The 20,698-nt window shown below is 36.1% G+C and overlaps 3 protein-coding genes across 3 annotated transcripts in view; 1 reads left to right on the top strand and 2 right to left on the bottom strand.

The window, feature by feature from the left end:
* Nucleotides 1-7,481: 7,481 nt before the first annotated feature.
* On the top strand, nucleotides 7,482-9,442 carry LOC126965774 (protein YIPF5). Its single transcript, XM_050809535.1, has 2 exons — nucleotides 7,482-7,844; nucleotides 8,616-9,442. The coding sequence occupies exons 1-2, from the start codon at nucleotides 7,742-7,744 to the stop codon at nucleotides 9,296-9,298; spliced, it is 786 nt and encodes a 261-aa protein (XP_050665492.1). The 5' UTR covers nucleotides 7,482-7,741; the 3' UTR covers nucleotides 9,299-9,442.
* A 1,432-nt stretch (nucleotides 9,443-10,874) lies between these two features.
* Nucleotides 10,875-12,076, bottom strand: LOC126965776 (transmembrane emp24 domain-containing protein 3). Its single transcript, XM_050809536.1, has 4 exons — nucleotides 11,823-12,076; nucleotides 11,540-11,657; nucleotides 11,214-11,341; nucleotides 10,875-11,135 (listed from the first exon to the last, which is right to left on the bottom strand). Exons 1-4 carry the CDS (start codon nucleotides 11,976-11,978, stop codon nucleotides 10,911-10,913), a joined length of 627 nt encoding a protein of 208 aa, XP_050665493.1. The 5' UTR covers nucleotides 11,979-12,076; the 3' UTR covers nucleotides 10,875-10,910.
* A 6,637-nt stretch (nucleotides 12,077-18,713) lies between these two features.
* The window catches only part of LOC126965772 (glutamate dehydrogenase, mitochondrial), a 42,487-nt gene continuing 40,502 nt past the window's right edge, over nucleotides 18,714-20,698 (bottom strand). Inside the window, exons 7-9 of the mRNA XM_050809529.1 lie at nucleotides 20,435-20,639; nucleotides 19,443-19,597; nucleotides 18,714-19,040 (exon numbers count right to left, since the gene is read on the bottom strand). Of these exons, the coding sequence (XP_050665486.1) occupies nucleotides 18,924-19,040; nucleotides 19,443-19,597; nucleotides 20,435-20,639 (477 nt within the window). The 3' untranslated portion in view covers nucleotides 18,714-18,923. The remainder of the gene's footprint in view (nucleotides 19,041-19,442; nucleotides 19,598-20,434; nucleotides 20,640-20,698) is intronic.

The following is a 20,698-nucleotide window of genomic DNA, read 5'->3' on the forward strand; positions in this document are numbered from 1 at the left end:
ACTGTATTATCAATTAATTTGAATTATTAGGATTAGTAGCTGGCTGTAAGTGGTGTTATCCTTTATAATTTATATAACTGCATTTCTCTTAAAATATATTTCTATTTCAACCCGAACCTAAACTAAAGTGTTAATTTAGGGGCCCACTTTTTGAAGTGTGGACAAATTTAGAACCATTACCATAGTCAATACTTACAACACGATATACGACCTTACTCGTGTTGCAGATCACAATCACTATTCCCATCAACATAGAGTAAATATTGCATTTGTATAAAATAATATATTATCTACGGCACATAGTGTCCCTATAATCAGTCCCTGTAACAATTTTATTATTTATAACCACCACATATTTACATACATAATATTAAAATTATAATTTCTACAGAATAGTTTCACAGAATACAGTAGGTACGCACAAAGGCTGGAATTTACTAATAATTAATGTCATTCCAATTTTCACAATAAAAAATCCTAACGTAAACGGAATGTATAGAACTCCCATAAATTATTATATCTTTTTTTATTGTTATATATCATTATTGATTTACTATTTATTATTATACTTTTTATAATAAGTACCACACACGATTAAAATAAATTTTCTCGAAAAAAACACCAAAGTAATTTAAATTACTTTCTAACTTTTTTTTACCGATTTTCTTTACAAAATAAAACAACATTTGAACTTAAAATATTGTGTTTAGGAGAATTGTACTGTTATACTAATGCTTTACAAGAAAATATTCATGCTTAATTGATAATATTATCACATATGTAGGAAAATTGCTTTGGACGATTTTGCACACTTGCACAGCCTACCACGTGGTTAAACTAATGCGATATTAATTTAATTACACTTATCTAAAATACATTAATTTCGTTATTCATCAAATCATTAATATGTGTTAATAAAAATCCAAATAATACATTCGTATGCATTTAATAGAAAGCTTTTATTTTGAACAAATACACACTTTATTTTAATTTTATGTTAGTATTATTAATGTTGTATTAAATATGTCGTTGGATTGACCACATCGTATTCATGCCATATCGTTCAACGCTTAAAGTTTGACGATTTGGCCCGCGACACTTGCGGCATATCGTTTGTGTAGGGTGTCCAAGGCTTCAAAATTTGTGCATGATACTGAAATTAGATAAAATGTTACTTGATAAAAAATATTTTTGGGCTTGCTAGTGAATAAGGGCCAATTCGGTTTTCGCTGGCCGTTGCCGCGGCACGCTACACTCTCACGCTACGATCGTACGTTATGAGTAACAGTGTAAATTTATTTTAGGGACCTACCAATGAACAAGGGCCGATTTGGTTACATAACAATTAGTTGATTACCCAACTGTGTAACTTAAAAATAATGCTATACAATAAAAAAAAACTAACTACGACTTACTGTTTTGTTATTAGACTTCAATACCTCTATATTTCTCCATTTCTAAAGTAAGTTTTTTAGTAATTGAAACAATTATCAAGCAGTGGATTTTGTCAAACTTTATCTAAGCTGTCATTGTTTTGCCAATTGACATATAAAAATATTAGTTTGTATAATGATGTTATGAAATTTTGTCTTTTAATTATGTTTTCGAATGAGTTATTGAAAAAAAAAGAATAGTTTGGAAAGTAATTAGCCCGAAGAGTCCCGCTGCATGGACACCCTACTCTTTTTATTTGTACAATAACCTAAAAATAAATATGGAACATTGATGAACAAACAAGAATATTTCATAAATATACTAACTTAAAAACAAAAAGACACGAGAGAAACATATTACACTTTTATTATCTTTAACCAAAATTCATCTTCCACTTAAGTTAACAAATAGGAGAGTGCTAAAAGAGCGCCACAATCGCATCAGCGCGATATGCAACAACTCCAGGATAGACCCAGTGATGGACTATCAACAAATACGTTGTTATCGTCGATCCACCCGACATATAGACCTTTATTTTTTATTCTATATCAACCCCATGTTTCTACACATTCCGTTCTACCGTAATTAAGCCTATGAGTTGTGAATTTAACCGGAAAGCGTATGCATAGTTTTAATAATGTTATATTAATATGCTTTACATGATATTTTGTAAAGCTATTGTTGTATTTGTAGTACCTGAATGAGCAGTTTGAGTTAAGTACCCTTAGTTTTTTTTTATTGTATCACATGACATGAAAGTGTCTAACGAAATTCGTGAAAGACATCTTATCAAGATAATAACTTTTGAAATAAGAACATATTATAAATTATTTCTTTTTTTTTTAGTATAGGTACTAAGAAGACAATATTATTTGTTTTTTAATTAATCTACTATAATATGTAAATGATAATGATATTTTATATTAAAGCTATTTTTTTGTGTTTTAATTCAATTTATTTAATTTAAATAAAACGTTGGAAAAATTTTTTAGCAAGCATGTCTTGTTTTATGCAGAATTTCAGTACTTAGATCAGTAGCTTCCTTATAATTTTATATGATCTGATAGCACAAGTTCATTTCAAACCGAAATAGTTGTCCAGAATCTATATTTTACCAAAACTAGGTACTTTTTTATATTTTCAATACTACAAGAAAGGTTTTCAAATTTTTTATGCCACATCGTGGAGCAGTAAACAAAACGACAAACTTATATTAAGGATTGTTTTTGAAATGTCAACAAACAAATTTGCCTACTTATTTGTTTAATAATGATAATATTATGTTGTTATTTATAAATCATACAAAAACGTATGGTATTTTAACCGAAAAAAGAAACGTTAAAATAATATTGTAATTTGAAAATAAAATGTCATAACTGTACTTCATTTATTTATTCCCCTTTTATTATTGTATATTTGTCCATTAACAAAAACAGGACAGGCCGCCTGGCCTCGGCAGAGATTAACTCATCTTTCGAGCTAATTAATCTCCAAGAATATATAATGCTAAATGTGAATTTAAGTTTGTTGGTTACCCTTTCACGTCTAAACCACCGAACCGATTTTGATAAAATTTAGTACCGAGATAGACTAGAGCTTGAAAAGGACATAGGCTACCTTTTAAGGTGGAGCGGAAGAAGAGGAGTCCTCCTGGTCGTAATCAATGTGGCACAGCTCCGATACGACAGAATCAGCTCCTGTGTCCCGTAGTCCCAGCGACGTAAATCTACGTCTCTCGCTTTCTTAACAACACCAAGGCCTCCGACATTTCAGTACTTGGTGGAGAAGATAAGGTTCCAGTTGGGGTTCGAAAAGTTGGTGACGCGTTTAAGGCTTTTGTTGTTCACTTCCCGATAGGAGAAGACCTTCCTGGAGGTGAAGCTATTGCCGAAGGGGGTCGTGTTCCGAAAGTATAGCGGACGTCGCCGACCGCTGGAATTTACCGAACCCGCGTCTCACATCGCTGCGTAAATGTGACGAAGATTTTAAGATATATATATATATATATGTATGTTAGACTATCAGGTATTTATGTATTCTACTCAGGGGCGTAGCTAAGCATTTCTTCTGGTGGTATCAATTGTCTAAATTTTGTGTCTTGTCGCAAAATATTATATTTTATGTGATGATAAAATCGAAAGTGGACACACTCATTCGGTAGTTAGTAATTATATATAAAAATTCCTGTCGTATTGACGTAACTCTGCGTGGTGGACTGTAAAAAGCTCCTTTTAAACGTTAGTCCATCAAGAGAGAGAGGAGCAACCAGAATTCTTTACGTCTTCGGACGTACAATAAATAGCATTGCCAGAAGTTGCCGATTGAAAGGATTCATGAACAACGACGTGAATGTTCTGGTGTGGCTTCGCGTAAAATGCCGTATACCAAAAAGTGGCCCCTGATTTGCTTGGAATTGGATCAGAGATCGGACTAGTGCGTAAGCAATATCCATATTCGGTCCGAGATTTCTAGACCAATCTTTTCACGGATACGGATCGGACGTAGTGCGAAAGCGCTCTAAGAGTTGTAGCAGTATAATCGTGAACCAAGGCTCTATCAACTACATTTATACAATTTGGTTAGGTAAGATCGAGCCAACCGTAGCGTACCGCGGTAGCGGCTGGCGAGTGCCAGAACCAAATTGTATGCGTTTCCCTTGCTTTCCTCCCCATTTACATATTAGGGAGGGAAAGAACCTTTAACTTTTTTTTTAATTCAACACCGGGAAAGGTCTCCGCGCGGCTGTTCCACATATTTTTTATGTAAGAGACAAACGACCATATGGGTCACTTGATGTTATGTGATCACCGCAGCCCATCTCTTGTATAAAGGAATAATGAGAGCGTTGCCAACCTTTTATAGCATCAAATAAACGTACATGATGCATATGCACTTAGCACTCACATTGCCAGGAAAACACGAGGTTCGTTTATATTTATCGTAAGCCACTTTGGTCCGTAAGCTTCCTGGTGTGGCAATTAAGCTCGGCAGTTACAGTAGCACGCAACCTACCTAAGACCTCACTCTGACCTACGAGTACCTATTTGTGTGGAGTGCTTCTGGAAGTCATGAACAGATGTGTTGTCCTCAGGAAGTTCTTTACGACTACGGCGGAATAATCATGGTTTGAGGTGGAATTTACTTAACTCACCTCGTTTTAATATGGTGCAAAATGACTGGTGAAAAATATCGTAGTGAGTTGCTATATCGTACGGTTGTTCTACACGTAGGTCCCATGGGGAGGGTTTTATATTCATTCAAGACAATGCTCAAGCACACACAACAGGTTCGATGATGCACATTTCCGCAAGCAAAACATCGTAGTCTTATCTCATCGTAGGACTGGCTACCACAGTCTCGAGACATGAATCCCATTGAGCTAGCCAAGAATATTTACTCGGAAGAAGGGCACAACTTCCTCAGAATTTGAACACGAAGGAAGATCTTATTCGTCATCTTTCTCGGTCATGGAGCATGATTCCAAAGTGTAGCCTTAGTTTAAGCTTCAGAAGATCGGACTGGCTATTGAATATTTTTTTAAGTCTTACTTATTTTGGTGCGTTTCGGAAAAATTTAGAATTTTTACGTAGTGCACGCACACCGACATCTTAAAATAACATGATGAAGTTTGTTTCTAAATGTGTCTAAGAAAGTGACATGAAATCTTGGTCACTATTATGGAGTGTATAGTCTTCTTTGTAACTAAATTGAAAGTGGTCATAAATATTTATGAATCTTCAACACGCGTGTAAAATAATATGCAAGTACCTAAATATAGGTACATACAGTAGGTATGTGTGTGATTTTTTATTATAATATTTAAGACGTGAATGATAATGTATGCATTATGAGTGTTCGTGATAAAGTAGTCTATCAATTATAAACTTTTGTTTATATTTTTTCCATTTTATGTGTATTTTACATACACACACACACATACTCACGCCTTGTGGGAACAAGTCGGGGTAGGCAGAGACAATAGAATGCCACTTGCTTCTATCCTTACAAACCTCTCGCGCTTCCTTTATATTCATTACTCTTTTCATACATGGTCGCCGGTTGCGGGTGCTTCGGACCTTTTCTTTTCCTCAAAACGTCCCCAATTTGGTCGACGAATGTGCTACGAGATCTCCCGTGATCGACTTGCCCACACACACTTGCCTTATATATTCGATAAGTAATTTTTTCTTCACTCATTCGCTCCACGTGTGCCATTTCAGCATTTCTTTCTCAGCTTTTAGAGTGTTCTGTGTTCTCAGTCCTCGTCACAACATCTTTCAGACCACAGTGCGCTCGCATTACTGCATTCGGAATTCTATGAATCAGTCTTATCCCATTAATTTTACATTTTTGAGGTTAATGGAAAGTTGGTAAGTACTGAGTACCTACCTACTTACTCGTTTTATTTCTTTATATTTTATACACTTTTTATTTTTATTACACACATTTCAAAACTGTTTTATCAAATTGAAACGTGCAGACATTTTACATAATCGTTTGAAATATAACTTAAGTAATATAATAAAATTAATTAACTACAAATAGTAAATATCATTAAAGAACGCTGTCGGCAGGTAAGTTGCCCATGAAGCTGGCAACGTTACCTCTTTGTATGGCCAAACTTATCCTTTGACAGAGGTACGTACCAGATCTTGGGTCACCTGTTAAATCGGTTAGACGCCTGGATAACTCTGTTATGAGTTTTTGAAGTATTGCGATTGACCACGAAGTATAATCCGGCTAAGTTTGAAAGCGAACAGTTGCTATAAAATAGTGGATTTCGCCTACCTCCTATTTTTTTTACAAGATTATAACCGTCATCTGTCAATCTATCAATGACTACACGTTTCATACAATCGAGTAATTCACTCGATCCGCTTTTTTCTTTACGTGTACATTAATTATATATTACATATATTATTATTAGAATTTTTTTGATGAACTCGTCTGATTATCGGATGAATTTGAACATTAAATATGGTTGTGGTAACTGTTTTAACATAATCTAATCAATTTTCATACTTACCTAATAATTGGCGTTTACTTTTTGAAGTGAAAACTTATTCAGCAGAGTTGTTAAACTCGCGGCAGGACATTCAGGCAGAAAATTCGTAAGACAGAGTAGACCGCCGGCGCGGCGTAGGAGAGGAACTAATATCACCCTCTCCCGCGCATCCACAAATGGTGATTGTTGATGGTTCGACCGTCTGTATACTTGTAAAATTCATATATATATGGTTTTTAAATAAAATACAATATATGAATATTGTATTTAACCACATAAATGCTAGTACTTTTATACTGATAAATGAAACAATTCGTACGAAACTTTTCCCTAAACATCCCAAAATAGTCAAAAATGCAAAACGTTGATGTTCAAGTTCACTTCTACCGGCACTCCCGGAGTGCAATCCGTTATTTTGTCACCTTAACAGGGTTACTATCTCTGAAAAAATCTATGCCTGACTTACAAAATAAAACTGCTCGATTTTCAAGAGTAATGCGGGGCTATAATGTAGGAAGAAATAAGACATCACTGAATGAAATATTTAATTTAAAACATCAATTGACATGCATTGGAGTAGGTAATTAAAAATCAGCAAAATATATTTTGATTCGTTTTATTACTAAGGACATAAAAAAGGAATCATAAAATTAAAACCACATTCCAACTGAAGGACTAGCATCCATGATAATGAATTAAATAAGAAAATTCACAGCCCAGGGAGACGAGACGATGAAAAAATTTAGCGGACGATAACAAAGAATCCTCTTTGCACATCAAACAAATTACATCCGTAAATAGTAAATACTAATAAGAGGCGGGACTGCCTGTTCAAAATTGAAATTCTGTTTAGTATGAAACGAGCTGTGAGATTTGACACAACCATAAACTGTAACAAAGTAAATACTAATAGAGGGTAATTACATTATGGCAACTAAGTACCTATAATCCGGCTAAGCTTGAAGGCGAACTGTTGCAACGTGGTGGATTTCGGCTATCCCGTTTTTGACAAGATTATAGCCGTCATCTGTCATCCTATCAATGACTGCACTGCAGTCTGCACGTTTCATACATGATACAATCGAGTTAATCGCTTTTTTTCTTGCTGGACGAATAATGTAATGTTAATTCATCCAATAATTGGACGACTATTTAATTTAATTCGTCCCATTGGCGGACGAGTGACGACTAGACAGTAGATGAGTAGAGTGTAGACACTTCGTATATTATTGTTGTAACTTGCACTTTGTAGTCTGAGTGCCAGATAAACATTTTTATGTATTATAATTAATTTCAATAAAAATGTCCAGTTTCCCAAACAATGAATATTCGTGGCAACCGCCTGATAATAGCCAAAACTATTCTTACAATTCCAACGCGTTTGGAGATGCTTCTCAAACATTGGGTATGTCCTATGTGTAATAATTAACTTTCAGTTGTATAAATTTTACTTATGTTTACTTTGTATACTATGTCCTTTAAGAGACCATGATATACTTAGAACATTCGATGCACAGCAGAGAACTTTCATTAGCTCAACTCAAAACAGTCAATGAAAGTGTAAGTTAACTCTTTAACTCGTAACGTTAACTCTTCTCTGAACCAGTGACATCCAACACAATCTCGGAATAGTTTTTATAATCAAATTAAGTACATCAAATTATAAGCTTATTTTTCTCTTTATTACAATTTCATCTTATTTTCTACATTTATATATATAACATATTTATAAAAAACAATATTACAAATATAAAAAATAGAGTCCCGTAGCGTTGGTTCACGACAATTCCGCCGGTGGTTAGGGCTCAGGAACTTCCGCACGATGTGTGCCGTTCCCAAAACAGCTGCTTTCTGTAACTGACCCTTTATCCAGTTATTAAGTGAGAGCCTCTTGAGATGATGGTCGAGGCTCTTTGCTATAAGACCGTTAACAGAAACGACTATTGGGACAATTATTGTTGAATCAACATCCCACATGTCAGTAACCTCGTGTGCTAAGTCTAGGTACTTCGACATTTTGTCTATTTCATAAGCTTATTTTATTATTAACAGAGTATTTAACTAAATCAACCAAGGCATTTAGTTAGATACTCTGTATAATTTATTTATTCTTGTACACTTGTCACTTATTCTATTCCCTAACTTGAGATTTAAGTTAACTTATTATTGATTACAGATTTTCAAACATTTACACCAGAGCAGCAAAGTTTTTCATATGACCAAGGACAAAACATGGCACCAAACAATAATCAATACTACAATCCTAGTTTATTTGAACCAGCTCCAATACCAGGTGACACACATCCAGAAACATCAGAATTTGATGAGCCACCTCTTCTGGACGAGCTAGAAATATATCCTGATCGAATACTTGAGAAAACTTTAGCTGTGCTGAATCCTTTTCATGGACACTCAAAAGCAGATGATGCAAACTTTTTGCTGAGAGATACAGATATTGCTGGACCAATAGCTTTTTGTTTAGCTTTAGCAGTCTGTCTCTTTTTATCAGGAAATAAGGCTCATTTTGGTTATGTATATGGCCTTTCTGTAATGTCAGTGATTTTGATGTACTTTCTACTGTCCTTAATGTGTGTCACAGAAGGAGTTTTTACTGTACTTAGTGTTGCTAGTGTTCTTGGATATTGCATGTTACCAATGGTAGCATTAGCTGGATTAGGAATATTTATTTCAATGGAAGGTACAGTTGGTTTGTCATTATCGGCAATTTCAGTGATCTGGTCGGCTCTCTCAGCTAGCAGACTCTTTGTAACAATGACTGGTGATTCTGAACAAAGGCCTCTCATTGCATACCCCTGTGCTTTGGTAAATGCAGTTTTTGCCTTGTTGGTTTTGTTTTGATCATCAATAAAACTATCAAACCTTTACACACAATATAATTTAATAAATATTAATAAAATTATGTTTGAATTGGATTCTTTTAATGGAATATTGCTATTCAAATTAATAAACCATTTTATTTATCATATCTGATATCATTCAAAATGTTTTTTTATTCTCACTCCCTAAGGATGTCATTAAATATTATACAAATAAATTAAATTTAGATAAATAAGAATAAGTTTTATATTAGTCAATAGCTATATTTTCTTCAGATTGTAGATGATTTATTAATAATTATAATATAAATGTTATATGCATACTTATAGAATTGTGATAATTTTTTACAATGATAAAAATTTATTAAATATTATTTCAATATAACAAAAGAAAGCCATTTCTGTGATTTGTTCATATTTAATTAGGTATTCACCTTTGAAACTGCCATTCTACAGTAGGTACTGGCTAATTCAAATAAATTCATTTTTGTATAGATATAAATCATTATTATAATACAACATTGTAAAATAATGGAATAACAGGCAATTTTACATTGGACTTGGTTATTCATAAGTTATTATGTTTTCATCATCTATGTATCATTCATAAGATATGTATGGCTTTAAGGGTAAATGTATACATTTTCATAATAAACTCCCAGCCACTGTTCTGGCATTATATAGATACTTAATTTTTAATTTATAGAAATAAATTTAAATGTTTTATTAAAAATGGCTCTGTCATAAATCCTACTACTTCACAGCTGAATATCTAAGCAACTGAAAGGCCTGGGATTAGATTATGATTATTTTATATCAATAACAGTACAATATTGTATATTTTTTTAAAAGAGCGCAACAAAAGAATGCTGGGAGTTTCTTGCGCCACTTCTTCTCTTTCAGAGCGCCATATGTTTCAGAAGCGCTAGTAGTGCTAGAAATGACGCAAACTGAATGCAACATATTATATGACATATGCAGAGAGAATTGTGAACATATAAAATATATAACCTATTATTGGTTTACACACTTGTTCCTGGATATTTCCACCTTAAAAATGAAACACTGGATATCTGAAACTGGTTGACAAACTCTAATTAAACGCATTAAAATATAGAGATGATCACATATGCTTCAGAATAGAAATAGGGGGGAAATGACAAGAGCTAGTGTTTTGGAAGCTACCAAAGTTCACTATACCACACCTAGCATCCTTTAGACTTCTACTTTTCCAGAATTTAGACAACTTTTTCATTGGAGAAAACTACCAATATCCTAGAGGCATTTGCTGCATCCCATCCAACTGATTTCTAAAGTACATCAATAAAATTCCACTGCACTAACCAGGATATCTGGATGATTTAATAAAAAATATTGAAAAGAATTTATTTATTTCATACAAACTAGCAATTAGGTATGCACCTAATATTAAAATTAACTTTAACAATAGCATGTGACCTGTCTTAATACCATAACAATAAAAATATTCATTTCCAATTCAAATATGAAATCAACCAAATCAATTATTGTGATTGAAATATTATTCTTTAAGGTTTATTTTATTTGGTATAATTTTCAAAATAAAATAACACACTGAATATATTAATAAATAGTCTATTAAAATTTAATTTTCTCTATTTATAAATTGTGGGTCGATCACTAAAGAAGTTCTTCAAGATCATGACTTGTGCAAATGTGACAACAACAACTGCCAGTGTCTCCCCAACAGACCACAAAAGCACCCTCTCATTTAAATCTTCAGCCCTCTTACGACCCTGAGCCTCTCTCAATCTGTGATGGGTTTGATGATCAATAATTCTATTCAATGCAGAGTGAACTTCTTCAGCTGATGCCTCAAGCTGAAACAGTCATAAGAGATTAGGTGGCAATTTAAGCATTACACAATAATAAAATACAATGATGTAGGTGAGATTTACTTGTGTTAAAACTGTTGCATGATCTCCAACACCAGGTAGAGGTGTCTCAGGGCCAACATTTAGTTCCATGTATACAAGCTTGTGTGAAAATGTACTAAACTCATTACTGAAGCAAACCTTATATACACCTAAAAAATAAGTTGGTTGGTAAATTATGATAATATCAAGGGCAAAAAACATGTTACAAAAAACTTTCATATTTAGAGTAATTACAAATAGGTACAAACATTGGAATACTTTATCAATATTTGATGATAAGTTGATAATTACTAGTATATTTAATTTGATTCTTATTTGAAAATATGACATATTTGTTTAGAACTCACCAGTATGCTGTGCTGTGAACTGAAATGAATCATATTGCATCTTTTGCTGTTGATATAGAATTTGTTTGTTTGGCGCTTCTACTTTAACATCTACGTCATACTGGCCTCCTGTGATTACCTGTTAAAATGTTAATTGTTTCACTTCTAATTGCTATGTTCGCCAAGTCAATGACTAGACCTAACCTCGAAATGTTATTTAGCAGCACAACTATACTAATCTTAATAGGATAGATATTGAAATAAAGATACAAGTAGAATTATAAACAGTAAGCAATAAAAATACCTGATATTCTAAAGCAGCCGATATATTTTTTTCTATTTCTTGATAGAAACATTCTATGGCGCTATCAGGCAATTCAAATGTTAATTCTACACTCTTAGTTAGTATGCCATCAATGAATATGGCTAGCACTGTAAATATCAAAAGCTTATGGAACATTTCTTTAATATGCTTAAATCTGCAGACGACATCAATATTCAATATTATCACTCTTCCCAAAATATTAGCGACTTCACTAATATCATGTTTTGACAGTTCTTGACATTGGCATCCGCTACTAAAAAGTACCACGTAATTAAGTACCTTTTTCTTAAATTTATTTGGTGGCACCTGAAAGCAATTATCCAGCCTAGAGATGTACACGACTGGCTTGACTTTTCTAATCTACGCGGAACGCAATGCGTTGAAAAGAGACAGATATATCACCTTTATATCACCTTGTCCATCTTGAAATGCAAAACAATAACTAGATGCCGTTTTATTTCATTTTGATCACCACCATTGCGAGTGTAATTAAAAGTACTGATAAAGCGAAATAGAATTGTATTTTTGTTTATATTGTTCGTCTCCGTAAACGCATCTATTCATAAATTACGCGGCGTTGCTTATGGGTGTAAAAGTCTTAGCAGTGAGAAATCCGATAAAGACGGTAATGTGTCATTTCACAGGATTAGGTACATTATAAGTGTTTTGAGCTATTTTTGATTAAGAAATATTGGATTTCGAAATTACTTTGTGAAACGCTCATGTTTATACTTTCCGTATTTAAATAAATAAATAATAAAACTGATATTATAGACATTTATTAGAAAAAATATGCTAAATATTAGTTTCATAGTTTTGGGCAGTCAGGATGGTATTATCGATACGATTAACATCATAGTATTTAATTATGACTGCTTAAAATCAAAAAGATTAACCTACTGTTTTTGAATTGCAGGAATATTCAAAGAAGCTTCAAAGCCAGAAATAAAATAATAGACCCACAAAGAAAGCTAAACCTATCCCTAGACACCTTTATTATGCTGTAGATTTAAAAAATTACAGACTAAAATAATAATAAAATAATTAATAAATATTTTTAAATAAATTGTTAATAAAAAGTTTCACATTTCATGTCCTCACATTACTCACATTCAGAATTCGATTGTTTTAGGGACTCCCAAATTATCATGGCGTTTAGAGCAAGCCATACTTTCTAAAACTGACCATAAATCATAATCCAGCGGATTAAGATCGGGACTAGACGAGCCAGTCCAGCCAGTCTTCAGCTCTGATGAAGTCCGAAACGTTCGTTTCCAACCAAGACTGAGTAGACCGAGCCTTATGACCCGGCGCCGAGTCTTATGGGAAGGACCATTCTTTGTTAATGAACATGGTGTTGTTAAGGGGCTTCACTACCTTCTCAAGAATGTTATCTTGATACACTTGTGCAGATGTTTTGATACATTTTTATAAAAGTATGGCTCAGTCACTCCTTCATAGCTAATACATCACCAAACCATCGTCGGATAGTGCCCACGTTGCACTCTGTCGACTAATTGGGAAGGAATAAAATGTTGCTTAGTTGTAAAATTTTTCACATCAACGGTGGTGGTATTATAATAAACATTTAGAACTGGGATTTCGCGTTTAGTTGCGTTAAATTGAACATAATTTGTCTTTGCCAGATTTATCTTAAGGTCCAATCCATTGACTATCTATTGACTTGAATTCATCGTCATGTTTATGTCAGCTCTATGAGTCAAGAGTCAAATATATTATTATACTCTTTGTGTCAGCTTCGTGATCACGTCCAGAGGCATTTTTGTCAGAAGCCACAACAATGGAAATATCGTCTGCAAAGAGGACATATTTGTATTTTGTTATGTTTATAATGTCATTAATATAAATTTAAAATAGAAACGTGCTAAGAACAATTCCATGAGGGGGCCCCGTATTTATGGTCAAGTTTCGTGATGACAACATATTGAGGTCTGTTTGAAAGGTAAAGTTAACCATTCAAGGGTGGTTGCTCTACTTCCATGACCTTCGTTTTTTTAAATGATAGTTTTAATTTTATGTAATCATAGTATTGGAAACACAGTTATAAGATTTGTTTTAATAAAGTTATTTAAGACTTGATGTAGTTGAACCTTGTGAAAGTGCTTGGAATCTGCAGTTTTTTTAGTAATAAAGAAAAACGGTCCGCCAAGATTTTGTTTAGACAGCAGAAAACTCAAATAATTCTGTCACAAAACGTGATAAATATATAACTTTCCATATAAAAGTGAAATATTGGATAACTTACATGATGTGCGTTACCTTAGTAGTATCGACTTATCTTAGACCTTTGGCAACTACCGATTGCCCCACAGGATAGAGATAAAACGGAACGATAAGCGGAACGTTAAGGTACAAAGCTACTCCATTTGGGTTGACTAACGCACCATCTACGCATCAGCGTTTAGTTGATTTATAATTTGGGAATATGGAAAACAAGGTATTCGCTCACTCGACGATACTATTTTAGTTAATAGCTCGTCTAATGATCACGTGACACTTCTCTTGAAAGTACTTGATAAGTTACGTCAGGCAAACTTGACTGTGAATCGTGAAAATGTGAATTTTTTCGTAGTCAGCTTAAATATTTAGGCTACGTGATTGATGTGAAAGGTCTACAAACTGATCCGGATAAAATCTCATCAATATTAAACTCTCTAACTCCTTCGTGTCGTAAGGACCTTAAACGATTCCTCGGCACGGCAAATTGGTATAGAAGATTTGTTCCCAAGCTGACTTCTAGTAAAAATCAGCTCCCCCGTTTAAATGGAGTGATGAGGCTGATGCCGCGTTCAAGATGCTATATAAAAAAATGTTAAGTATCTGTACCAGTTCTATTTACAAGTAATATTTCATTGCTCTAAGTACGACCTTCCTTTTGAAATCCACAATGCAACTATGGCGTAGGTGCTATGTTGACTCAAACTACTGAATCTCTATCCGGGGCAGAAAAGAACTATAGTAGACACAGAGCGTGAGACATTGCCTGTTTTCGGAGCACTGGAGATGCTACATAGAAAACGGAAAAACTTTCACGGTGTGCACTGATCATTCAGCATTAAAGTGGTTTCTAATTTTAAATAATCCAACAGGCTGCTTAGCTCGATGGGGTGCATCAAAGCAACGCCTACTGGAGAATTTGATTGCAAAGAAAGAGTTCCGCAAGGAATTCGAATGCTAGTAATGGAAGAGAATAATTCTGAACCAACAGCAGGTCACATGGGCATTTTTAAGACGCATAATGGTATTGCGCTCAAGTATTACTTACCTAATGCATAGCGATGTAACGAAGTTTGTTAGTTCTTGCTCTACGTGTTTCTCGTACAAGCCACGAAATCATGCTACGCTAGGTGAAATGGGAAGGCCTAAGCAATGCTCTAGGCCCTTTCAAATGATTTCCATTGACCTCATGGGACCACTTCCTGTGACTCGAAAACAAAATAGCTACCACTACATTTTGGTGGTAACTTGCTGCTTTTCAAAATTTTTCCCATTAAGAAAGCTACTTCAAGCATCATTACGAAGTTCCTCGATGAACAAGTCTTTTTAATACATAGAGTACCTCAGACCAATACTGGTTGTTAATTCATTAGTAAATCCTTGTTTGATAGGTAGTACAAAGTCCCCAACTTTTCTTTACACCCATGTGTACACCCCACATAAACACGGTTGAGCGTTATAATAAAACTATAATGACATGTCTTTCCACATTCGTCGAGAACGATCACAGAAGTTGGGATACCTTCATTCCAAAAGTGCAATTTGCGGTCAACAACTTTGTATGGTAGGGAATTAGTTCTTTGCGAACACAAGCAATGAATTAAAGCTATATAGGTTGATGCATCTAATATACGAAAATTTATACGCACAATTTTTTTTTTATGAAATATTTGATATTTTTAAAACAAGATTCATATATTGGATGCAGTTCCTTTCAACCTAATTTGTTATGTATACATATTACAGCCATTGTAAAATACTCTATTCAAATTGAAAAGAATGGCCATTGAGTTTCTTATATTTTTTTTTGTATGGTACAAGCGTTGCAGATTTCAAGTTACCCACTGAAACCCGCAAGTTCTGATCGATCTCAAAAGCTGCTCTTGGTGACTTGAGCCATCCTTGCCTGCCACCACTTCATATGCCACACTGATCTACTGGGCACTATTTTTGCCTCCAAATCGACTCTTGAAAAAACACCCCCGACCATCCCGCGGTGTCAAAGAAATCTTCGACCAGTGCTGGAAGAAACTTATGTCTTCTATTGAGTCCTCTATTGAGGTCGCTAAATGGGGAAAAATGAACGATGTCTAATTTAACCACGAGAAGACTCAAGTTTGCGTATTTAGCACTAAAGAAAACTATTTGTCTTATCACTGGTCTTTGAGAACACTTTCCTTAATCTACTTCCTAGTATCGGAACACTTGGTCTCGAAATCTCGAGCGATTGGCAATTTCTCGGTTACCTAGAAGGCAAAGCGAAATTGACGTCGAAGAAGCTGGGCGTCATAAATAGAGCACGGCAATATCAAACAATATAATATAATAGTACGGTATTCTCACTCCGCAAAATCTATGAAAGAAATAGGGACTCTTGCGGTCATACAATAAGGTGTAATTCAGATCGCACAGCACTACTAACCCACATTTTTATTCATCTAGAAGTTGCCTCTCTTTCAATCGTGCATCACTCTTAACTCTTCTGACGAAATTAGGGTTGACTTCTTTACCTAAAAGTGTACCTACTTAGTATAAGGTCATCTTATAAAAATTGCTCAGTTTTTTTCTGTAATATATTACAGAATAATACCCATTTATAAATGGGTATGTAATCTCGTGCGCAGGTTCGACGACTCCCGAAAAAGCCGGATTCCGAAAAGGCTTTAGCGCCATACACCACATACATACGCTGCGGCAGGTTATATAGAAGACAGAGAAGTATAACCAGCCACTATGCTTAGCGTTCGTGGACTATGAGTGAAAGCCTTTGATTCGATTGAGACCTGGGCGGTGCTTCAGTCTCTCCAGAGGTGCCACATTTATTACCGATATATCGAAGCGTTGAAGTGTTTTTATAGAAACGCCACCATGTCAGTCCGTCCCCAGGATCAGATCTCGAAGCCTATCCGACTGTAGCGGGGAGTCAGACAAGGCGATGTCATATCGCCCAAGCTGTTCAGCGCTGCGTTGGAAGATATCTTTAAGCTTCTGGACTGGAACGGACTGGGCATTTGTATTCGACGTTAACGCTTAAAGGCGAATACATCACTCACCTTCGATTCGCAGACGATATCGTAATCATGGCAGAGACCATAGAAGACTTAAGCCTTATGCTCGATGGCCTCAATACAGCTTCCCAAGGAGTAGGTCTCAAATCCAACTCGGATGGGCAGCGTTCGGGAAGCTCCGTAAATTCTTCACGTCCCAAATACCGCAGTGTCTGAAGACGAAGGTTTTCAACCAGTGTGTGTTGCCAGTGACTTACGGTACGCTGACGTGGTCGCTAACTACGGGCCTTTTGAGAAAGCTCATGGTCGCTCAGAGGGCAAGGGAGAGGGCTATGCTCGGAGTTTCGCTGCGAGATCGAATCAGGAATGAGGAGATCCGTAGGAGAACCAAAGTAACCGACATAGTCCAAACGATTGCGTAGGTCGACGGACAGATGGCCGTTGGGGCAGTAAAGACCTCGAATGGCGACCACCTACCGGAAGACGCAGTGTTGGTAGGCCCCCCACAAGATGGACCGACGATCTGGTCTCTTGACGATCTTTCGCTGGAATACGTTGGATGATGGCAGCGCAGGACCGATCGTCGTGGAAATCTTTGAGGGAGGCCTTTGTCCAGCAGTGGACGTCTTGCGGCTGATGATGATGTAATCGTTAATTAAATTCAATATTCTTTCTTTGTCAAACCTCCTTAGTATATAGGAAATAAATAGGTAGCTATCATAATTGGTAATTTCATTATAATAATAACCACTTTAAAATAAATTGTTCCAACATCTTAAGGACTTTTAAATAATTTTAATTTTGATCGCAATGACAATTACTATGCTTTGCTTTATTTACGTTTCCAAATTTTTAAAACATCGGTCGGAACTGTGCAGTAGGTGACAACAAAGCGCGCGTGCGTCACTCTTCGATCGTGAGTCCCGACTGGCTGGCTTACACTATAGAGGCTGCCGCACGTATTTACGATTTCGTTACCTACACCCCTGTGTCCCTAGCGAGACAGGCCTGGCAATACTTCAAGCCGGCCCACATTCTTTCCATTGCTCTACAAAGCGCAGGTCCGGCCACATATGGAGTATCGCTGTTATCTCTGGTTTGGCGCACCCCAGTATCATCTATCACCTCGAACGATTTGACTGCTTGTAACGCAGAGATGCTCGAATTGTCGGACATCCAGTGCTCTCTGAACGGCTACATCACTTGGCGTTCCGTAGTAACTTTCTTTGGCCGTCTTCTACCGCATTTATCACGGGGAGTGTTCCTAAGAGCTGTTTGACCTGTCGCCGAATTCCACCTTCGCACGACACGCCACCAATCAGGATATCATCCCCAGCATCTGGATGTGCGAAGTACGGTTTTCAAGGAACTTTCTTCCACTTACAACAAAGCTGTGGGATGAGCTTCCTTGTGTGGTGTTTCCAGGAGACTATGCGACTTGGGAACCTTAAAAAAAGCACGAAAACTTTTCTATATCTCCGGCAACGGTCCTGTGATTCCTCTGGTGTTGCAATATAATGTGGCCGCAGGGACCATTTAACATCAGGTGATCCCGTACGCTCGTTTGTTTATCTCTTCTATAAAAATCCCCAGTTATAAAGTATAAAGTAACCAATAAATAAAATTAAACAGTAAAACGATTTATTTCGAAATTCATGACATTATAATTGGAAAAAAATCACTTTCCCTTAACAATGCAATAGGTAAAAATATAAAAGCCATGATTTAAAAAGAAATATACTGTGATTAATTGTCTTAAGAGTACGCAGTCGTTGCGCGGGGAGCTAAACGGGAGTCTTAAAATGCAGAAAATACTTTAAAGTGGTCGACATGTCTAGAAGGCGAGTCCAGCATCCGCGTATGTCGTGAATATCTTCTCTATGGAGTTGGCGTACGCGGCAGTTCTGAGGTCCAGACCGAGGTTGAACTTCATCGCCGTCTTCATTATAGCCTGCAATTAATTACGTTTTATTAAATTCAACAAGAATTAATTCAATAAAAACAAAAAAATAAAATAAAACGAATGCTGGGGGAGTTTCTTGCGCCGCTTCTACTCTCTCAGAGCGCCATTTATTTCCGAAGCGGTAGTAATATATTAGAAATGATATCAAAAAGAATTCTAATGGAATCAATTTTGAGAAGACTTTTATGCCTTTTAATATTAAGCTATTAACGCCGAGCTGTTTGATCGTATCCCAACCCACCACCTTCTCTTCAAACCACACGGCAACATCACCACCGTGCCGATGGGTCGTATTCTTCTACAGTAACTTTCTTTTAAGGAACTTTCCTTCAAGTAAATCGGGTGTTTCAGTCTAAGCGATACTGGCACTTATCAACTAAGTATACTCACTCTAGCAGATCGCTCCATGGTGTAGTCAAGTCCGGAGTGGACGATGTCTTTCTCGGAGGCGCCGGATATTCTCTTCTGGAAGGACTCGGACGGTGTCACGGGGATACGACCTCCCACGCGACCGAAACGACGCTCTAACGACTCCTGTACGGACTCTGTAACAATATTTGAGGTTTACTTCATATTTTGGGTGACAACCAGCCTGGCTAAGAGTATCAACAATAATAAACAAAACAGTGCCCCGCCGCGTCGGATTGTCTGTCAGAAGTACTACTGAACTGGATTTAAGCTCGAACAAAGTTTACACTTCACGTTTTGCGGGTCTAGGTGGGTATCTCCTAAAATGCCCGTAACGTTCTTTATATTTCTTCGACTGATACACACAAGGTGTTCAGTACCATCGTACGAGATACAACGACAGCTAATTTATCAATACTTTTATAAACAATTCTTCTACTTCGCACGGTTTTTAATTTTTCATGGCAGCCATCTTGGAATCGCCATCTTGTTATTACAGCGGCGATAATAACACGCACTCATAACGAACTCAGCTGTCTATTCATTGCCGCTTACGAGAACCCTAACGTCATTCAGGCGGACAGCGGAGCCTTAGTAACAAGGTTCCCATATCTATTAGTTACTCTTCGGGCACGGAACCCTAATGCAGGCACACACATAAATGACCAGGAAGTAACACGTGAATAGCTCATAATTTTGTGCCTTACAATTAATAAAAAGAACAAGACGGAACATTAGCCGCAGACATTTTTATTTATTTACATGTGTGTGTGTATCTTAAGCAATAAATCCTGCAGTTTTCGCTAGCGGCAGAGTGTCTACTAGTTGAATTCCGATGAACGAACTGGCTTCCTATTTATTACTTGTCTCACTTTCTTGAGTACAGCATCTGTTTTTATCTTTTTTATTAATATATGATAACAACAATGCAATAAAAGAACAAGAGAATGATAACGGAGTAGTTCAACTCTTACCTAGTAGATGATGGTTGGACTCCCTCTCGTATTTGAAGGTGAGCCTGCCGTACGACACGTGATTCAGGTTCTTGAGCCACTCGAAGAAGGAGACGGTGACACCGCCGGCGTTGATATACAGGTCGGGGATTACCAGGATGTTGCGGTCGATGAGGATCTTGTCTGCCGCGGGAGTCGTGGGACCGTTGGCAGCCTCGGCGATTATCTACAGTGACACCAATTAAAGTTACGGTTTGTAAAGTGGCCGAATACAGCCACGGTAGT

This window comes from Leptidea sinapis, chromosome 8 (genome assembly GCF_905404315.1).
Source record: "Leptidea sinapis chromosome 8, ilLepSina1.1, whole genome shotgun sequence".
Lineage (NCBI taxonomy): Eukaryota > Metazoa > Arthropoda > Insecta > Lepidoptera > Pieridae > Leptidea > Leptidea sinapis.